We start from the raw sequence: 21,204 nt of genomic DNA, 5'->3' as shown, positions 1-21,204 counted from the left end.
GATACTTTCAGAAAAAAGGACAGAACTTGAATTGGATCCTTGGAACTGATTTTTTTGGATACTGTTAAATTGAGGCCCACTGAGCTTGCAGGTTTTATTACCTATAATTTTTTTGACCTTAGAGTTCACTTCTGATGTTTATCGGTTCAGAGCATGTCATTCTCATTAATCCCTTTTTAAATAAGCCAAAAGGTTAGTTGTCTCTTTGTGTATACATTTTGCTTTGTATACAAGCTTTGCTTTAGGCAGTGTCTTGTTGTGACTAAAGGTGTATACAGTGTTACTACCAAAATCACCTGTGCTCACATGTGTTTCATTTACTATTCATGTGCTACAAGTTATTGTAGGCAACTTACTGCAGTTTGGGAAGCGACTCCAGCAGTCAGGCACAGTGCTGAACTTTAATTCTGCCATTAGCATAGTCCTTAATCAAAGTCAGGGCTCTTTCTTCTTAAGGCAGGCAGAAGATGTTGAATAAATTAGACTGCACAACTCTCAGCCAGTGCCCATTGTTTCTGCTATTTGTGCTAAGTGCCAGGATGAGCATTTTGCGAGGCTGGCTGTGGGTTTGCCTGTGTAGCCTGAGAGCGGGATCGCTTTGTTATGCCCATGGTGTGTATGTTCTTGCCTATCTTTGATGCTGAGGACCAGAGGATGTGCCCAGAAACAAATCCCACGTTGCCTGTAAACTCTCTGCTTTATATATTATCAGTAGGAGATCATACCGAGCAGCATGTGACATATAAAATGGTCCCTTTGGGACACCAGTCCTGTGTTTGTGAAGAAGAAAGAAGGTGCATTTTGAAGCTTGACAGCTGTTTTGAAGTTGTGCTGGCTTTAGGCTGGTTAAATACTTGCAATACTTGCTGTGCCCTTGTGGCCAAGAAGGCCAATGGCATCCTGGGGTGTATTAGAAGGGGGGTGGTTAGTAGGTCCAGAGAGGTTCTCCTTCCCCTCTACTCTGCCCTGGTGAGACCTCATCTGGAATATTGTGTCCAGTTCTGGGCCCCTCAGTTCAAGAAGGACAGGGAACTGCTGGAGAGAGTCCAGCGCAGGGCCACAAAGATGATTAAGGGAGTGGAGCATCTCCCTTATGAGGAAAGGCTGAGGGAGCTGGGTCTCTTTAGCTTGGAGAAGAGGAGACTGAGGGGTGACCTCATTAATGTTTATAAATATATAAAGGGTGGGTGTCACGAGGATGGAGCTAGGCTCTTCTCGGTGACGACCAACAGTAAGACAAGGGGTAATGGGTTCAAGCTGGAACACAAGAGGTTCCACTTAAATGTGAGAAGAAACTTCTTCTCAGTGAGGGTGACAGAACACTGGAACAGGCTGCCCGGGGGGGTTGTGGAGTCTCCTTCTCTGGAGACATTCAAAACCCGCCTGGACGCCTTCCTGTGTAACCTCACCTAAGTTTTCCTGCTCTGGCAGGGGGATTGGACTAGATGATCTTTCGAGGTCCCTTCCAATCCCTAACATTCTGTGATTCTGTGATTCTGTGAAGGATGGATTAGCAAAACCAGGACAGGTGTTTTGTTCAGTGACACATGATAAACAGGGAGATGAAAAACACAGATCAGACAACAGCACTTTTCTCTCTTGCAAAGTTCTTTCTCTTCCCATGTTATCTGTATGGCTCTTAGCCTGCCCGTAACCTCATGTCTCTGCTCTCCATCTGAATTATTTTTTTGGTTCATACAGAGTTACTTTAGAGTTTAGATACAGAATACTCATCCTCGCTGGGGAGGAGAGATGATAATGGTTTTTTGAATAGGATATGTTAATTTATAAGGGCTCTGTGTTCCCACTGAGCAGCTCTGTAGTTCCTGTATTGCAGGGTGATGATTTTTTCTTATTCTTCTGAAGTTGTGCTAACACCTCTGGCCTAAAAGCAAAGAGTTGCATCAGAGGCTTCCTTGGTTTGCATGCTTTGTGTGTGTCAGTTTGAATGAGGTCTGCAATAAAATCCTTGCAAAAAAATCCTAGATGTCTTCTGCACACGTGATTGGGTTCTCTTTTGTTCTTGGCTTCATCTTGTTTCCTCTGTATTAAATAGAAGGATTCTCCTTGATTTCAACAACAGCAGAATTAACCCACTGTCTGTCTCATTTTTCCAGCCTCAGATTAACCCAAGTTTGGTTTTAATAGCTAAAAACACAAGAAGAAATGACATTTCAGTAAAGACATTCTAATTATTGCTTATTTGCAGCGTGCTTCAATGCTGCTTGGTTACTGTACTGATCTTACAGATGTTAATAGGCAGCTCACTTTAAATTCACAACTTGGTTTATCTAATTCTGCAGTATGTTTCTGGTTTGTTTTCTCTACATGTTCTGTTCTCTTTTTCTGGTCTTGGAAGCAAAGCTGTATTGAACAATTGGGTGTGCTAAAGAGACACTTGGAGGGTTAATGAAATTAATTAGTGAGTAATTGTTATTCTGAAGTACTGAAAACATTGGTTCTGCTTCTTACTCCATTCATAGAGGCTCCTTTGCTGTTATTCCGTATTCCCAGCTATCTAAGGAGATAATTTCTTTGCTAGAATACTAATCAGTTAATTTCTATCCATGTTAAGGACTTGCGAGACCTGGGTTTAAATAGCTGCGCTGCTATGGACTTCTTGTCCAACTGTAGGCAAGTCACTGAGGCTGTTTGATACTGGGGCTCTTTCTGAATGCCACATAGAGAACATGCTGGTTTGAGACCAGTGCCCACAGCTGTGAGTAGCTGAGCTCTCTCAACTCCATAGCTACTCAGCCCCGGTCCCTCAGGTGCGGATGGTGCAGCTGAGGAGCAGCAGCCCCTGCTGAGGTTTGGATGCTCCAGCTTCTCAGTGCTTTATCTGCTGTATGTTAAGCCTGATGAAGACAAGCAGACCAGTAATTTTTTCAGCTGCCAGATCTGTGTCATGAGATGCTGAACACTTAAGATTTATTCTGAGGTTCCTACAAGTCCTATAAATAAACAAGCCCTATAAATAAACATTGAGAATATCTTGGGCCATAAATTCTTCAGAACAGCTATGCCTTCTACTGCAGTGCCTTTGTTTGCAGATTTTGCAGGAGAATAGTTCAGAGCCTCTACATAAAGTCACTGTTAAAAAACTTCGTTTTGTTTCCAAAACTCTGAAATAGCAGCAACTAAATGAAGGAAAAAGAGAGCCAATATTTATTTTAATTGAATTAGACTTTTAATTTAACTGTTTTGTGTGGCTCTTTCAGATTCTCTTGCAGGGGTGATGTGCTTACTTCTGTAAATGGAGTAATTATGTTAATGTCTGCAATACTGTTGGCAACCTTAATTAAGTTAGACACTGTTTCAAAATCCTGCTTTTTAAATTTTAAATGTAGATGATGGTAGCTAAAGCTAGATGGCAGCATTGTGACAGCTTAGTCTATTCAAACAGTAGCAGATGAATTCAAACCTGGTTCCTTTGAGCTGCAAAGAGAAAGTAAGATTTACTCCTTTATTTTTATTTAATGTTTTCTGCCTTTTCTCCCAAATTGTGTGCCAGTTTTACAACTCCCCTTTTTCGTTTCAAATGTTTATCTGTAATCTATTTTCTTTCGGCATAGGTCTTGTTTCATGCTTATGAGGCTCTTAATAGTTCCACTATAACTCTTTGCATAAATGCAAAAACCATCTTTATTTTAAAATCAACCACATTAATTTGTCACTGCAGTGAAGTGACTTAATGAGGCAGTTTGTACATGTATTTATGCTAACAAGTTATGCTTTAACGATGATCAGAAAAGTACTTCAGCAGCATTTCCAATAAAAGAGAAAAGGAAGTAATATATTTAACTACTTTATTGTTAATATTTGTGCTTTGAGCAGTGAGATTTCTCACATTGCTTGTCACTTCAACATTTACAAGAAATGTCTACAGTTGGGTCTTTTGTCTCCTAGATGTTAATTGATAGTTTGGATAACAGCATTAATGTGCAGCTGCTGCAGTTCATAGCAGCTCTAGGTTCTTCATTCCTCCCAGTTGCCTGGATGTGCTGGGAATGAAACCCCATCAAAGGGCTTATCTTGGAAAACTTGATTGGTAAAAGCTTGTGGTTAAAATTCCAGCTGACATGGAGTACTCTGGAACTGTGGCTGGGCAGAGCTGGAAGTGAAGGAAGTTATTTGTTCCATGGAATACAAGTGATGTGCTGTGGGAATTGCTGAGGTCTAATGAGAGGCTGAAAAGTTATGTGAGAAAATGGAGAATGTGATTGCTGCTTCTGGGATTTACTTCAGCTGTGGCTAAGAAGAAATACTTGCCTGTAATCCTGGAGTGCATCCTGTGAAGGATTGACGTTAGATTTTTTGAGTCTTAATGTGCTGTCAGAATTTTGCTTTCCATTTATGTGAACTTATATTTTTCTTTCCCTCTTTTTTTCAGGGAACGCTAATACAGCATCTGAAGGAACACATTCTTCATGGCAACATGACCAGCAATGACATTATTATGTACTATACAACGGCAAGTGTGGCTTAAGGCATTTTAAAAACCACTTTAATGTATTTTTCTTAAAAATGGGAGAGCTTTTCCTACAAATCTACAAGTACCTTTTAATGTATTTTTAATTCTTTTTTTGCAAGGGATTGTCCTACTTAACAGAGTTTTAAAAACTCAGGTGGAATAATAAGCAACAAGGACCTTTCTGAGCAAAGGTCAAATCTGTGTCAAATGTTTGATTCAATTAGTGAGGAAGATTGATTTTTACAGTTGCTTGGGTTTATTGATATAAGTGCCTCATCAATATCACCTGCAAAACAGGCTCCACCTTCCTGCATAATGCAAGGCTTGACCATACTGAAGATGAGAATTTCTTGCATCTTTCTGTTTCGATGGGGAGGAAAGAAGCTGCACAACTCTTAAGTTCAGTAAAGGAAAGGGAATAAAACTGACCTGTGTAGGAGTTCAGTTTTGTGGTGTGACTTTTTCCTAATGCTGTGGTAAAGAAAATTACTCCAGAGTCTTCTATGACTGTACAGTTTGGGAAGGCTAATGTCCTTTCTCATGAGTTCCTTTCTGAGCTTTAATACTACCAGTCAGTTTGTAATACCTCCATGGAGGAATCACTATAATTACCTTGTCCCAAAGGTGTCTAGTCTCTCGATTGATGCTTTAAAGGTCCGTGTGTAGGAAGGTGTGGAATCCCCATCTCATCAGGTATTTGTAAGGATAAGTTATGAACATCCATCAGGAACATGGAGCTGATCCAGTTTTGGGGCAGGTGAGAGGATGAACAGTGCTCCAGCCTTATTTTCTGATTTCTAAATAATACAATTAGATGTAATTGGCGGAGATAAGCATAAACTCAGGCGTTAGTCTAATGGTTTCTTCAAGCAAGAGAACTTTGGGCAAGGAAACTGGAGGGGAGGATGGTGCCTCTTGCATAAGGGCAGGGAGCAGGCTTTGGTTTGGATGATTCTGCCAAAAGCATCTCCTCTCCATCGTTTCTAGTTGCCTAGAGCTCCTCTACCCATGACAGCAGCGACACCCTGATCCTGTGACAGCTGCCAGGGAAGCAAACAGGTACCTGACAAACACAGGAACTAATGTCGGAATTGTCTTTTCTTGCAGACTGGCTGGATGATGTGGAATTGGTTGGTGACCGCACTTGCTACGGGGGCTTCGGTGGTCCTGTACGACGGATCTCCTCTGATTCCATCGCCAAATGTGCTCTGGGACTTGACTGACAGACTAGGGTATGTCAACAAGATTAAACGGAAGGATAATGTTCTTTGTTCCTGTTAGGACGACCACTACAAGCAACCTTGTTAAAGCGTCATTCTCTGGGTCAGAAATGAATATGTAGTGTGACATAGTTTATCTCCTGCCTTGGCCTTGAGTGGAAGTACTTTTTAAAATTTTGTACTGGAACAGTCTTTGAGAGAGAGCAGAAGAGACAAAGAGCTGATTGTTTCAAATTTGAGTCAAGTATTTGAATTCCAAGCAAACAAAGAATTTTGGTTCAATAGTCAGTTTTCAAGAGCAGCATTTTCAAAAGGCGGTAATTTGGAGCAATCTGAAGAGTAATTTCTCAGCACACTCAGAACTTAGAAAATAAGAATCCTTAATTTCAAGCAGCTCAACAGACTCAATACAGCACTTTGACTTAAAGACATAAGTTGACTGGAAAGGCTCAGCAGGGCTGCTTATATTTTCATATTTTGCTTTTTAATTTATAATGCTTAATTCTCCCTGTCAAGCTGTTTGTTAATTGTTTTACACAGTTCTTTGTGCTTAAAAAGGCTCACAGTGCCCTCTCTCGAAGCTTAGAGAAATGACAGGTATCAGAGAAACAGCCGTAAAATCCTGTGGTGATACTTGGCTTTGTACACTGATTAAACTTTGTGGGTTGTTTTAGTAACTTTCATATTTTGCCAACTGGATATAAGGAGTAGATCTGAATGATATTACTGGTAAAATGACTGTCATTTTTAATTGGTAATTAAAATTAATTCATTTGTGGTGGAAAGTGAATGCCAAAAGAGTCACTTTCTGACTCTTGATAATTAATAATTTAAACTTCACTCTGCCTTTTGTGACATGTAATATTTAAAGAGTGACATTTTTGTCTCTGGCTATTATAATTGAAGGTTAATGCCTAGTCAGTATGCTTCCAGTAAAAAAAAAAACCACCACACAACACAAAATGAAACCACAAACTTAAGGCAGCCCCCACCCCATTAAAAAAACCTGCAGTAGAACAACAGGCAAAAATTTAGAATTGAGAAATAACACAGCTTATTTTTAAGCATTGTTTCTACATGCCAAAAGTAAGTGAAGATAACTGAAATGTGTGTGCATGTCTCACTTTTATAATCTGGTGCTAAAAGCGGTGGCCATCTGTGTGATACTTCATAATGCAGTCTGTTCCCAACTCAGTCAGACCTTACATATTTCAAAAAAAGGCTTCAACATGTTAAGACTACCTTACTTCTCTGAAGATGTTCCATACTTGCCTTCAGATAGAATATTCTTACAGGATTACCAAGATATCTCATACTGCATAAGAATTACTGAAGGTGACATCAATTAAAGGTCTGTTCAAGTGAAGTGTATTTAGTCACCATCCAGCAATTATGTAGCATTTGGAGGGAAATAATAGGAGGCCAGGCTCTACATGTGCTGTAGAAGAAGTGTCAAAGAACTTAAAATAGAGAAGCATTATGTATTCTGACTGTAAAATAAGCAATAATTTGAAGCATGGAGGGAAAGTAAGATATTACACAAGAGTTCAAATAGTTCCTGTGAGTGTGTTATGCGATGACTGGAGGAGCAGGGTATTTGTGAGCCCTCGGGGGGCTGCTTCTGGGTACCCAGTGAAGTGCTCTGAGCACCCGCGTGTGTGCTCAAATAGCCTGTTCCTGTCCCTCTCGGTAACCATCATCCATGTAAATGGCAAAAGAAGAAAATCCCTTTTTGATAGTGTAGAAATAGCCCTCTCTCTGTCTCAAAATGTTGTTATCTCAAGAGCTCTTCTGCCTTCCATCTCACGTTGGGAGTAGAATCAAAGATTTTCAGGATCTTATTTTAAGTTGTACTGGTGTGTGTATTGCCCTGTTCTGTGCACTCAGAGATGGATAAGGGATCCAGTCTGTGTTTTCATGACTGAGTTTATTGCTGTAATATAAAATGAATTAGCAGAAGGCGGGGAAGAGGATTTCCTCAAGTCAGCAGAAACATTAAACTAGCACTTGCATCGATAGAGTGGGGAAGGGGTACAGCCTGCATTTTGAGTTATGTTGTATTGGTGAGCTCTAAATATACATTTTTCCATGAGTAGAATTCAGTTGTTCAGTTAGCTCGGCCAAGTTTTATGTTCAGTTAGGGACCTGCAACTTAGACTTTCACCAGTGGAAACTGAACATGTATCTAAAACAATCACTGGCTGCTGTCTTCAGGGTGAAGTATTCTTTGTCAAACTGTGCCCTGAAATAGCAAAATTTTTATATGTAAGAGTGTAACAAGGCAGCAGTTTTATGTTAAACAGCTTAGCGGCAATTATGGCCCATTAATGAGGAGAAGGCTATAATATTTTGTGATGTCTTTGGAGTGTTCTGCAGTTATGAATTCCTGTAAATGAAAGTGAATGTCTTCCATGAGGTGGGAAAGCTTTGCTTAATATTTAAAGGTAGAATTAATAGTTTCAAAGCTGCAGAAATGACAGTGATCTGACTAATTTTGATTGCTCAAAAGGATGTGCCTTGCACTTAAGGCTTTAAGAAGCGGCATTGCTTGACTAATCAATGTACAGTGTCTACAGCCTTTGGTTACTGTGGGGGGAATTGCGGATCTTTCAAATCTTAGTATATTTAAATATATAAAACATTTAAACTCTTTTTCCTCTAGGATCACCATCCTTGGAACGGGTGCAAAGTGGCTGGCTGTGCTGGAAGAGAAGAATTTAAAACCATGTGAGCTTCAAATAGCTATTGAGTGCCTTTTTTCCTCCCTCCTGCCTTTCCGGTTCTGGCACTGTCTCTTATCACAGTCCTTTATGTAACTCTTCTGGATTGTAGTGACAAATAGTTACAAACTCTTCTAAAAATTCTACCTTAACCTATTTTGTTGTGTGTGGTTTTTTTTTCCGTGTTTTAAGGTGAAACACACAATCTCCAAACACTCCACACGATTCTGTCTACAGGATCCCCGCTCAAATCCCAAAGCTATGAGTATGTCTACAAGCACATAAAAAGCAGTGTCCTCCTGGGATCCATTTCAGGTGATGCTTTTATGCTGCACACATCTTGCTATTTCTGTTCATTGCCTCTGCATTTACTTCTTGCTTGTTTGCTGCTGCATATTTGGGGAGCTTAAGCCTTGGATCATTCAGGCTCAGTTATAGTTAAACTGGAATTCTCTTTAGTGCAGAGATTTTTCTGCATTAATTCAGTGTGTCATAATGAAGCTTGTACACTCAAAGGCTTTTAGGCGGAATGTTTCTGACATGTGGATGTGTTTTTTTTTTTTTAAGCAGGATGGTGTATTTTGCCTGGCTGTCCTTAGGGGTAGCAGGGTGAGATCAAGAAAAGAGTCTATTAACCTGCAGAACATACTGTTCTGCAAATAGCTGACTTTAGCAGAAAATACCTCTCAGAGGTTTTGCCCTGTTCCCATTCCAATTCTTTTGTGCCAAGTAATTGGCACTGCAGACAGATTTTTTTGTGTAAATTGTATAATTAGAGAAATATCAAGCCCACATACCGTGCGGTTTGTTGTGAGGAGTGCTAGCAGAGGCAACTTCTGTTCACATAAGGTCCACCACAGAACTCCTCATCCTGCTTTGTAACCAGAACTGAATTTTTCAAAGGGCTTTTTAAGTGGGTTTAGTTTGATTTGTTTGAAGTCTGACTGTTCTGCTACTGAAATCACCTCTGACTCTGGTAAGAGTAGTACAGAATCTTGAACTCGCTACTATAGATATTTAATAGTCTCAAACGCAGAAGACTAGTTTTGAGTTAAGCTAACATGATTGATTTGTCTTAATTCTGCTTCCTTGAAGTCCTAGGAAGACTCTAAATATTCCAGTTAAGCATTTTGACAGTATCTGTTTTTAAGATAACTCTTCATCCTATAGGCACAGCTCCCCTCTCCCCCCACCCCAGGCTAATGAGAACAAGATACAAAAGCTAAGTAAATATTGAGTGGAGTAGCTTGACTTTTTTTTTTTAAACTAATGAAAACAAACAAGGAAACATTTCTAAATGATCTTAAATATCAAAGTCTGTAAATGAGGACCTGTTTATTTTTCACTCTCATATAAACAGGAATTTCCTTACATGAGATTAAAGAAACTGTTGGAAGAAGAAAAGTTATGCCTTCAGGAATATTTATGCATGAAGGGCATACACATATAAAAAGGCATATAAAGTAAGAAAAGAAACCTTCTTTTAATAAAAGATGCATAACATCCTAGATAATACTATTTATTCTATGCAGCCTAATGTGGATCAGAAGCATTTGGCAAAGGTGGCACTTTGGTGTTCTTCTGTAGTTCTCAGTTTTGCTTTTTCCAAAAAGTGTCATGTATTCTAAATGGACTTCTTTTATTGTAGGTGGAACAGATATAATTTCATGTTTCATGGGTCAAAATGTTACAATTCCAGTCTACAAAGGAGAAATTCAGGCCAGAAATCTTGGAATGGCTGTAGAAGCATGGAATGATGAAGGTAACTATTAATGCGAAATATGCTCGCTTATGAAATACAGTAGTAATATGGCCTTAAGTTGCATTCATTAGATAAACAGCTGTTCAATAGGTAATTTCACTTTGGAAACGTTGCACAAAACCTGGTTCTGGATTGGTCCGATCTGGATCATATAGGACTCTGGTAAAGATAATCTGTACAAAGACCCTCCTTTTCTGTTACTCTGCTGAAGCACCTCAAGGCCAAATTCTAGGCTCTGGTGTGTTAATTAGCTAATTGCGTTGCTGTGGGTGCCAGGCTGGCTTCCACCCTGTGCTGTAATTCTCCTGAAGTTACTGAGGTTAAGATAGGGATGAGTTTAGGAATTGAACACAAGCTGTTACGACCAGCAGTCACAGCTCATCTCAGATCTACATCAGCATCTGGTGTGTAAGTAGTAACACTAGATGCTCTTTGCTACTCTATTGTTTACAGAAGAGAAATGCAGAAAATACCTCTTTCTTTGTAAACAGGAAAACCAGTCTGGGGTGAAAGTGGAGAGCTGGTTTGTACCAAGCCTATTCCCTGTCAGCCTACGCACTTCTGGAACGATGAGAATGGAAGCAAATACAGGAAGGCTTATTTTTCAAAATTCCCAGGTAGGTAACGAAGGGCTCTGGCTATTGCTCCAACTGACCGAGGGTATAGACTGGATTGCTGCTCTTGGGCAGGTACAGGTTTAGTCTTGCCAAGCGATAGGCAGGTGCAGCTTGGAATCGAGATTGCCTGGGTGAGAGCTCCACAGCACGTTTCGTATCTTGCACTGTTTTCTAGCGCTTTGTCTTGAATATGGATCCAAAGCAATTCAATAAGAATCTCTGGAAAGCTCCAATCCCATTTTGCTCCTGCTGTTGTTAGGCAGATCTGACTATAATCCAAGACTCTTTGGAATGAGTGTGAAATGAAAGTGCTGAACAGGTCAGGGAGTGATCCTCCATTAATGAGTGCTGCTGCACCTCTGCCAGACGGCTCCTGCCCAGCCGGGGGAGTGAATCCTGCGGGATAAGTGCTGACCTGCTACCTCATTAACATGAGCTTTAAGTATACACAGCCTCAGACGTGTATTCTGCATTCATACACTTTTCCAGTGGTCGGAGTGAAGGAACAGGTGCTGTGGGCCAGGGGCTTTCTTCCCAATAATTGCGGCGGACTCTGCTCATCCAGAGCTTTTGCATGTGTGGCACAGCGATGCTGAACTCCCGCTGCCCACCAGGCTGCGGCTTTTAGAGGAGCAGGACCCCAAACTGCTGCTTTTTGGAGACAGAAGCTTTTTATTTTTTTATAAATAGCAGCAATACAGAGTGGATTCACAAGAGAAGTCAGGAGGTGCAGCAGGAGATAACAATATAGGTAAATTGAGGGAGTGTGGAAGCTGCAGTCTGCATGTGAACCTGGCAACAATAAAATGAAAAGAAAAACCTGTGTGGCAGTTGTTAAACTGAAATTGCAGTGGTGCAGAGGTTCTGTCTGAAACCCCTTTTCTGTCTTTTCTTGCAAATGGGCTTAAGGTTGTAACAGTTAAGTTAGAAAATGGTCTTCTGTGCAAATAATTCAGGGGGTTTTTATGTTTAAAAATTTGAGTAGAATTGGCTTGTGTTTGATACCACTACAGCAGCCTGCCACAAACAATCTTAAAAAATAATACAGATGTTATTCCAGCTCTGAAAAGTTGAATCTGATTTTACATTAACGCATATAAAGAACATGAAGTGCGTAAGCTCCCTGGGGAATTGTCGATCTATTGTACAAGCACAGAAAGCTTCTTGCACAGAATCGTACATTATAAAAGAAGTGGTTTGAGAGAGACCGGTGGGAATGTTGTTGCCTTTATGGAAGGTTCTTCCAGTTTCCTCAGTGTGGTGTGCAGAGCAGCTATTCATCTCTTTTCTGAAGGATGCTGTGTAGTTATGCAAACAAGCAATTGGAAGATAACCTTGGGTTGGATCCTAATGTGTGAGCTGCTCTTGTGTATGAGCTCTTTGTATTAAACGCAATGCAGATTGTTTGTGTAGTTAAGTACTGCTACATTTGCTGTGGGTAGTTATCACAGTATATCTGATATGTTTGTGTTTTGCTAAGTTATGTGATTTGGGTTACACAAGTGTCTGTGACTGGATGAATAAGAAATCAGCTGCTTAACCTTTGTCGTTCTGTAATAGGTGTCTGGGCCCATGGTGATTACTGCAAAATTAATCCCAAGACAGGAGGAATTGTCATGTTGGGTCGCAGGTATAGTATTTTGGTGAATGTTCTGAGTAAACAAGTGTTAAAATATGCAAACTTCACCTTAGAGCATAATGTATGGGATTCTTTGTCATGCCTTTTAGCTTTGTATTAATTTCGTTAAATCTGGTATTGTGGATTTCAACCCTTAAATTAATCAGAGCAGCTGGATTAGAGGGAAGTGAGCCAGTTTCAGAGTTCTACGCTACTTTCATGTATGTGAACTTAAGTGAGTTTTGGACTTGGTTTTGTGTTCCACGATTTGTAAGAATCATCTATAAGGAAGTTCAGATTGAAGTGCAGCACATTGAAGATGGTAAGTCAGGAAACTTGTCTTCTGGTCTTGTCTTTGCCATTGACTTGCTTTACAGCAAAACTTAATTATAGAAAATCAGGTACTAAGTTGTGGTTGTGTTAGCGATCATGGATGTTCAAGATTGCAGTTGTGGCCAAATTTTCTGCTTGCATTTAAAGGTTGCTGTTTAAAACAGTTGAGTGAAAACCTTCAAAGCTGCGTCTGGCATTGTCACAAATAGACCTGTTCAACAGACATATGTTCTGAGGTTGCTCTAGTTGAAATACAAGTTCCAGCTATAAGAGATGGGAAAGTAATGATACACAATTTAATAGGCTGGAGCACTACAAAGATTCTTGGTCTATTTCGTCAGTGGTGTGTATGTGTATTTGTAGGCTACTAGAAAGGGAAGGGACCAGGAAAGGTGAATGAATAATGTTGAAGTTCTCTACACAGCTGCTTTCTAATGAGCAAAATGCCTTTTTGAATAAAAATTTAAAATTCTGTTTCTAATGTGGCTGCACATTCACTGCATGAAATGTAGAGAGACTTGGTTAATTGCATCAATATTTCTCTTTTCATCAAACTCTAATCACATTTTAATGCTGCTGCTTGTTTGTCTGATTTTCAGTGATGGTACATTAAATCCAAATGGAGTAAGATTTGGAAGTTCTGAAATCTACAACATAGGTATGATATTAACTTCCCACCTCTTTCAGCTATGACATTGTTGCCTGAGATCTGAAATGTCGGCGTTGTAAAGGTGTTTGGAAGGATTAAGTAATAAAAGATTTACTGGTTTTTTTCAAAGGAAAGACAGTACAAAGTGTGTTAGCATTAACAGTAAAAATCAGTTTTGTAGACTTGAAATTGGTTGCTTCCCTAAAGGATCAGTAGGGCTGGAGATGACCAGTTGAGGTGTGATCTCTGGAAGATGTTGCTTTCATATAATAAGGCCTTACAGACTAATGATATCATGCAGATTTGTAAGTGAATACTAAATTTGAGGCTTTTCTTTCCCCTTTCCAAGACAAGCTCTTGAGACTGATTTTATTGTACCTTTCCTAATAATTAGAAGATGTTCTTGAGTTTGTGTTTCTTATTTCAAAGAAGGTTTACTTTATAGAAGGTGGTGAAACAGTGCCTGCAAAGGTTCTAATCTGAGATTTAAGGACCTGTTGTCTCTCCTTGTTCCTGTGTGATCAGGCATGTTAGTTTTCTGTCTCTGCAGCAAGCGGAATTGTGAGGAAAGCCAAAGTGAATGGCTTAGTGTAAAAGATTATTGGTCCCAAAAGTTGAAGCAATTTTTTTGTCCTGGGCCTAAATATTTTGTCCTTAAACCTGGATTTTTACCTGAGCAGGAGTTAAAATTTCAGAGTACCCAGAAGGGGTGCTCATCGTAGAACAACCTAGCCAGGATTTCTGCCTTTCCAGCTCTCTAGGGGAGGTGATAATTCTTTTGGTGCATCCAGAATAATATCCAAATGCAAGTGCTAATAAGGACTATTCGCCTATTTTTAGTTGAAGCCTTTGAAGAGGTTTCCGACAGCCTCTGTGTCCCCCAGTACAACAAGGATGGGGAGGAGAGGGTGATCCTGTTCCTGAAGATGGCATTAAACCACACGTTCAGCGAGGATCTGGTGAAAAGGATTCGCGATGCGATCCGTGTAGCGCTTTCCGCCAGGCATGTTCCGAGCCTCATTCTAGAAACCAAAGGCATTCCGGTATGTCATGAAAAACGCTGCCTACTTTTTTTTCTTTGCCACCTTGAATAGTAATTAAGGAGCAGTTGTCATTGCTCTTCAAACCCACATACATGGAAATTTTAGCATCTCAAAAGTGTATTCGAGCTTTATAAATAGTTTGTCTATGTTGCTTAGCAACATCATTTCATCTCCTTTTCAGTTAAGCATGTTTTTGTTTTTTAACAATACTTAAAAATGCCCATTCTCAGTTTATAAATGTGTTGCTTTTTCGCGGTAATATCTACTTAAGCCTTTTATAGGAAAATATTAAGAAGGTAATTTAACTTTAGCTTTTCTGGCTACCCGTAAGCTTATTCTGTTTTTGTTTTCCTGCTTCAAATGACATTCTTATGAAAGCTGAGAACACGGAGCAAATTTATAAAATAATTCTGTAAACCACTTCACTTCTACATCTGTTGAGCCACTTAAATGTAGCTCTATCAGTGCCTTAACTGCAGCAGTGACTAAAATAAAAATCTTTGTGCTTCTGAGAGGAGGGGGAGATAAATTTGTGTAGGTAAAGGTTCTGCATGCTCAGTGTTGTGGAGCTGTGTTGCTCTGCAGAGCTCGTCCTTGCTGCAGGAGCTCTTTAGTGGGAATATCTGGTTTTATAGAGTCTCTCAACAGCTCTGAGCAGCAGGATGGGGGTGCAGAGTGTCAGGCCACCCACCTTTGCAGTGCACACAGGACCCTGCTGCTGATCTGAGTTGCTTCTGTTTCAGGCCACTGGCAAATAATACTTGGCTCAAAATGTTTTATTTGTGTGAGTGTAAAATCCCCTGCACCTGTTGAATGGTGAAGTTGAGATTTTTCTGAGCTGCAGCTTGGCTTCTGCATGAAGTGTTGAACTTGTAAACCGTGTAAATCACCTGAATATACAGCACGAAGTTGATGGCAGTGAGGTGCTTGTGATGGGCTGCCCCTCACGAAAGCCTCCTTAGATCATTAATTAGTTCATACTTTGAATTTACAATTGAGGGAATTTTAATTACCTTTCAGGTGAGCATGCCAGTGATCAAAGTTGTCTCCTGTCCTCCTTTGAAAGTTTTGCTTGGAAGGGAAACCTCTTTGTATTTTCAGATGAGGATTCAAATACATTTCTAAAAGCAGCAGAAAATAGAATCCAATCTTGACTATATACTGACATTCTACACTGGTAGAAATAGTATAACTGTGCTGGAGTGATTAGGACTTCAGGAATACAAAGCGTGGTTCTTAATGAGATCCCCAGGTGTTAAAAAACATACTGCAAACTCTTAGTCCTGACCAGATAAGCATCACCCACAAGGTGTTTACTGATGAAATACATTTGCTTTGACCAGTCTGACTGGTTTTCTTTTCTAAGAGGGCAGCACCGAGGTGCTCTGGTTTCTGAGCACTTGTGACAATTAGATTGCTAATGTTGAGGAGGAAGAGCGGTTGATGAAGGTGGTTCAGGAGAGTAGGATCACGTGTGACTTCACTAGAATTAATAAGGAGAAGTTTGGTTTAGTATGAAGATTAAGGTTGTAGGAGTGTATTGGGTTAAGGATTATTTCACTGGCTCAAAGATCTCTAGTGAAAAATGGTTACTTCTAGAGTAACACAATGTAATAGAATTTGTGTGGTTTGTAAGTGGAGGTGAAGCCTCTTATGGTTTATTTTGAAACATTTAAATGTAGAGGACCAGTTAAGCTCAGTGTTTCACTTTACCCTATTGAAAAAGACTGTCCATTTCAGATACAAAAGTCATAGTTTTCTTCTGGAGCCAGATGCAGTTGGGCCTTGGTTTTGGACCCCACCCTTAGAAAATTAAAAATTGTTTGAAAATTGGATGTGTCACAATGTGAAATGTTAGATTTTTAATGTTATACCATGATTCTGATCTGGTTTCATTGGTTTAAGCTGGAGCTCGATCAGGTTCTTATACTGTTACCAAATAGGAGTAATAAGCTAAAATCACATAAAAACTCTTAACTTCTTTAAAGTGATTTTTTTTTTCAGAAGAAAGATTCTGGTGCCTCAGGGAAAAACAATGTACAAAATTTTCTTTGAGTTCTGAGATTGGTGGGGGGATTCTTGAGTATTTCCATGAAGCTACTACGTGAAGAGTGTAACTTTATCATTGCTGGTTTTGTTTTTCAGTATACAATAAATGGGAAGAAAGTAGAAGTAGCTGTGAAGCAAATAATTGCAGGGAAAGAAGTTGAGCAGCGGGGAGCTTTCTCAAACCCAGAGACTTTGGACCTGTACCAAAATATTCCTGAGCTTCAGGACTTCTGAAGTCACTTGTTTGGTTTGGGGTTTTTTGGCATCTTTGTTCTGTGTTTTGTTCTGTATATACCAAGACTGTATGTAAAGAAAAAGCTCTATTTAATACCAGTGGTTGTTTTTAAAGGAAAAAGATTTCATTAAGTGCATTATGAAAGGCTTGGGTAAAGCTTAGCTCCCTTTTATTGGTTAAATATGCCATGTATCTTGGAGTTTTTTTCCAGCCTGGAAGGAGGAACCTGCCTGTTGTGATTTTTCTATATATGAGTGCATCTGTTCTGGTTACACTTACATCAGCCAGCCCATCGAATGGGAGCACCAACAGCATAAGCTAGTCACGAATAGAATATTTCTTTCATAAAATGTATGCTTTTTAAAAAAACCTGGATATTTAGCAACTTTTTTCAATCCATGTGTTTCAGTCACCTGTAAGGAATATATAGTGATTTTTTTTTAACTATTCAACCACAAAACTAAGTGTTCTGTTTGTAGTGTGCATTTAAATGTTTTTATGAAGCCAAATCACAATGCACTAAACCCGTTTGACTTAGAGTAATTTCAGTCTTGAAATATCTCATGGTACCCTTGAAGGTAATTGCTGCTTCATTTTGTGATGCGACCTTCCTATTGTTTTAAGCTTTTAACTGATCGACTTCTGGGTGTCCCGAAGGTGAGGGAGCAGTTGCTGCTTTTTCCTGGTGTAACTTCAGGTTATTTCCGTGGAATTTACTGTCATTTACTCTGCATTATCATCATTGCAGTTGAAGACACCGTTTTGCTTCCTTGTTTTGAAGTTCTTTATTGGCTGTAAGGCAACAATCCTGTGTTATGTTAGTTGAAGAATTCCAGTGTGTTTAAGAGCTGATGGTTTTTGTAACTTTTTTTACTAAATGTCATGTTGAAAGTGAAAGACTTAATGTTTTCTAGCTCTGTGTCCTTCCAATTTATAAAGGGAAAAATACTGTAATGACATACTAAACAGTAAAATGGAAGCACTAAAACATTGTTTTGTTTTGTGTTTTTTCATAAAATACAATTGCACTAGTTGTACCGCACCTCTGACATTCAGTATCTCCTGCACTATTTGAATTTTGTGGGTTAAGTATTTAATGCATCAAAATAATGGATGTACTTAAAATTGTTGAATGCATTCAGCCTTGGTCAAGACTTAATTAAAAGTAATTGATTCTTTATATATTACACTTGTTTCTAACTTTCATACAGTTATTGTCTTATTTTCCTTTTGCTGTCATGGAATTGTTTTTAGCTCATTACTGATTTTTTTTAATGGTTTAATCCAGTTCCACACCACTAGAAAATTATTATTCTCTAAGTTTTATCCTGTTTTCTTATGCAGAGCCCAGGACAAGTAAAACATTGCAAGTTATGTATGTGTGGTTACCTTGTTGAGAAGGTCACAGGTGAACAGGACTGGAAGAAAGTTTGCAAATGAGCCTTGTGCCCCTACAGTAAGAAGTTGTAGCTTGTATATGTAAATGTTGCTAAAAGGGACAGATCTGTGCATTGAGAGCTGTGCACTCCATTGCTTAGGGCAAAATCTAGATGCTCATGTTTAGCTGCAGCTAGTAAAAATTTATTGCATGTTTCTGCCACCCTGCAATAGCTCCCAGCTCACTGGCTCCAGTAAGCTGAAGGCTGTTGCAGAGTATGTCAAAATCTTGCTGCTAATGATTCAGTAAGAGCAGAACTGCCTGGAAATGCTGAGGTACAGCCCCTCTTGGGTGGTTTGTGACCGAACCAAAGGAACAGTCGTCGTGGGCACCAGCTCCATGTTCACTGCAGGATGCGGAAATGCCTCATTAGCAAAGGAGGCTTTAAATGAGCTGGTCTGTTTGACTTTCTGAACTGTACCAAGCCAGACAATATACCATGCTGGCATGAAAAATGTGATTATATAAATACCAAGCACCAATTAGAAAAGTGTAAAAATGAGCTATCCAGCTGCCAATAACCTATGATTAAAAGTACTTTAAAATTCCTTTCCCCTCTGGCATGCTATGTATAAATTTTACATTAACTGTGACTTTGTATTCATTAAAACTTAATTATATTGTTCTTTAATTCATGCAAAATGTCTGCAGTTTACAAAGCCCACAGATCCTTATTAATAAGTAATTCTGGGATATTTCATTAATTAAAGATAATTTAGAAGCACAGATACGTTAAGAACATATACACTGCCTAGTGGCTGCTTTTTAAATCCTTTATCCTGCTGGAAACACTATAAAAAGTTTCGATAGAGACAATTCGATCTCTCGCAAATATCAGATGTTGCAAAGCTTTTCCCAGACTATGGTTACAAACAAAGTAGATATTTATGTATTGATCTAAGCACTTTATAGCTGGTCTTGAGGATCCGTGTTGCAGAAGTGCTGGCTGCTGGTGGTGTGTGGAAATCCAGGGAGCAGGAGAGGTGAGTGGAGACTTGCACTTGAACAGAAGTTGTGGCAGAGCTGGGAAGACCATCCAGACTTTGAGTCTGACTCCTCCCTTTCCAAATTCTGTCCTCCAACCAACCAATTTACACCAAAGGTAAGTGGAGATAAATGCAAGCGCCGCATTTCTTTGGATACTGACACAGCTGTGAGCGTGGCTGTCACTATCAAAATATCACTGGCACAGGAGCAGGGAGTTAAAATCCTCACAGTTGCAAAGGAAGAGCGGAGTAGTTTTTTCTGCTTCCCACCCCAGGTTATAAACTACTGGTGTTCTTCCCAGGCCTGGGGCACAGGGTAATTGTGGCCAAATGTGGTTCCAAGGGGAGTCCTTGCAAACTGGTGGCATCCAGATGCTTGGCGCCAGTGATAAGATCTGGCACGGTGGTGCAGCTCCTGATGCTGCAGTGTTAGCAACAAAAACTCCTGTGAATATCTTGGATGTGTGGCCCCTTTCATTTTTATTTTTGCTGCCTATTTGTAATTTGGGGTTCACAGTATTTTCTCTGGAAAGTTACATGTGCATATTTTAGTGGCATGTGAATGGAGCTGGTTCTGGAAATTGCTTACCCTCTGACAGAAGCATTCAACAGCAAGGACATGCAGAGCAGAGGTACTTCAGGCTGGGTGCTTTTCTCAGTCTCGTGCAAATTTGAGAGTGACTGTTGAATTACGTGATGGAGTCAGCCCATTTGCCCTTGACTCATTGAGAGATGTTCTATCACTCCCCTTTTAGAAATGTGCTTTTGTCAGCTCCTGTTAGAGCAGCTACTGCCCCCTCCCACTACCTTATGATTTCAATTAATTTCCCTGGTTAGTGGTGGTTCTCAAGGAAACAAATTGAGCTGGTACACAACAGCCCAAGCAGAGCATAGCTGATAAAATTGTTTATTGTTATGTGCAAGAGAAGTCGGTTGTGTGAATTACTTATTCAGTGATTTTAAAAACACAGGTAATTGCCTGATGGAATGCAGCTTCCCTGGGGCCATTATTGTCTTTCAGTTTAATGCGTGCATATTTAAAAGGATATCATTTACAAGGCAGAGCAGTCAGTCACATGGGTAAATGGGTGTTAAAATAATACTTAGAATGTGTTAGGAAGGAGTACCAGTGTACCGGTTAGATCTTGAGATGAAACTGCAGGGGTTTGGGTTTGGGAACACTGGTGTCTATAGGGAATGCTCTGGCAGGGAGATGGTGTCCAGGTCATGGATGATGTCCAAGCAGATCTTTGTGGAAGATGTTTGGGAATGATCTTCCCTATGTCACATCTCTGGGTGCAAGTGCTGCCGTAGTCTTTGTATTGCTAAGTCCAGCTCCAGCTGGCTTTGGGGTTGCTAAACATCACGACTGAATTATTAAATATCTTCCTAGATAGCCTGTGACTCTTGGGTGCTCAATGGACTGAGGGAGGAGGAGGTTTGTGGCCAGCGGGAACTTCTCTGGATATGCGAGCCTTTTGGAGAAGGCTGGTGGTGGAGCTCGGAGCAGGAGGGGCACAAGATCAGGCCCTTAAATTCTGTCACTTGTCTCCTTGGTGCTCAGAGGTACAAGAACTTGGGTGAGGTGGTAAAGATGTTTGTCAACTAATGCATTTGAAATTGCCTGATGCGCTTGTGCTTGGCTCAGAGTGTGGAGTTGGAAGAAGTGTTGTTTTGAATAACGCTTCATTTCTCTTTCTGCACTTCCCTTCTAGGGGGTCACTCTATTGAGCACTTGACCTCTGTCCACCTTTGAGACTGACCAGAGGCGTTCCAGTACAGGTGAAGGCTTTGGTCTTCATGCAGGTGATCTTTGGAGCTCTGCATCAACCAATTTCTCCACTTAAATATTTTAGCTTGTTACTGTTTTCCTGAGGTGTCTGTCTCACTGGATCTTGTGTCCTACAGAGCTGAGATGATAAATCCAAAAACCGCTTCGTTCTTTTTTTTTTTTTTTTTTTTGTTCCATGAGGAGGATATTTTTAGCTTGTAAATAATCAACAAGACGCAACTTAATTTTCTTCTACATCTTTTGTAGAAAGGAGAAGCTACATGTCACA

General features: G+C 39.9%; 1 protein-coding gene across 1 annotated transcript in view; it reads left to right on the top strand.

The window, feature by feature from the left end:
- The window catches only part of AACS (acetoacetyl-CoA synthetase), a 31,809-nt gene extending 13,965 nt beyond the window's left edge, over positions 1–17,844 (top strand). Inside the window, exons 9-18 of the mRNA XM_065646265.1 lie at positions 4,394–4,474; positions 5,582–5,706; positions 8,357–8,421; positions 8,607–8,729; positions 10,063–10,176; positions 10,668–10,793; positions 12,354–12,423; positions 13,344–13,402; positions 14,234–14,436; positions 16,582–17,844. Of these exons, the coding sequence (XP_065502337.1) occupies positions 4,394–4,474; positions 5,582–5,706; positions 8,357–8,421; positions 8,607–8,729; positions 10,063–10,176; positions 10,668–10,793; positions 12,354–12,423; positions 13,344–13,402; positions 14,234–14,436; positions 16,582–16,719 (1,104 nt within the window). The 3' untranslated portion in view covers positions 16,720–17,844. The remainder of the gene's footprint in view (positions 1–4,393; positions 4,475–5,581; positions 5,707–8,356; positions 8,422–8,606; positions 8,730–10,062; positions 10,177–10,667; positions 10,794–12,353; positions 12,424–13,343; positions 13,403–14,233; positions 14,437–16,581) is intronic.
- The last annotated feature ends 3,360 nt before the right edge of the window (positions 17,845–21,204 follow it).

Source organism: Caloenas nicobarica, chromosome 16 (genome assembly GCF_036013445.1).
Source record: "Caloenas nicobarica isolate bCalNic1 chromosome 16, bCalNic1.hap1, whole genome shotgun sequence".
NCBI lineage: Eukaryota > Metazoa > Chordata > Aves > Columbiformes > Columbidae > Caloenas > Caloenas nicobarica.
The sequence above is the reverse complement of the archived record's forward strand: the minus strand, read 5'-3'. Positions and strand labels throughout refer to the sequence as shown.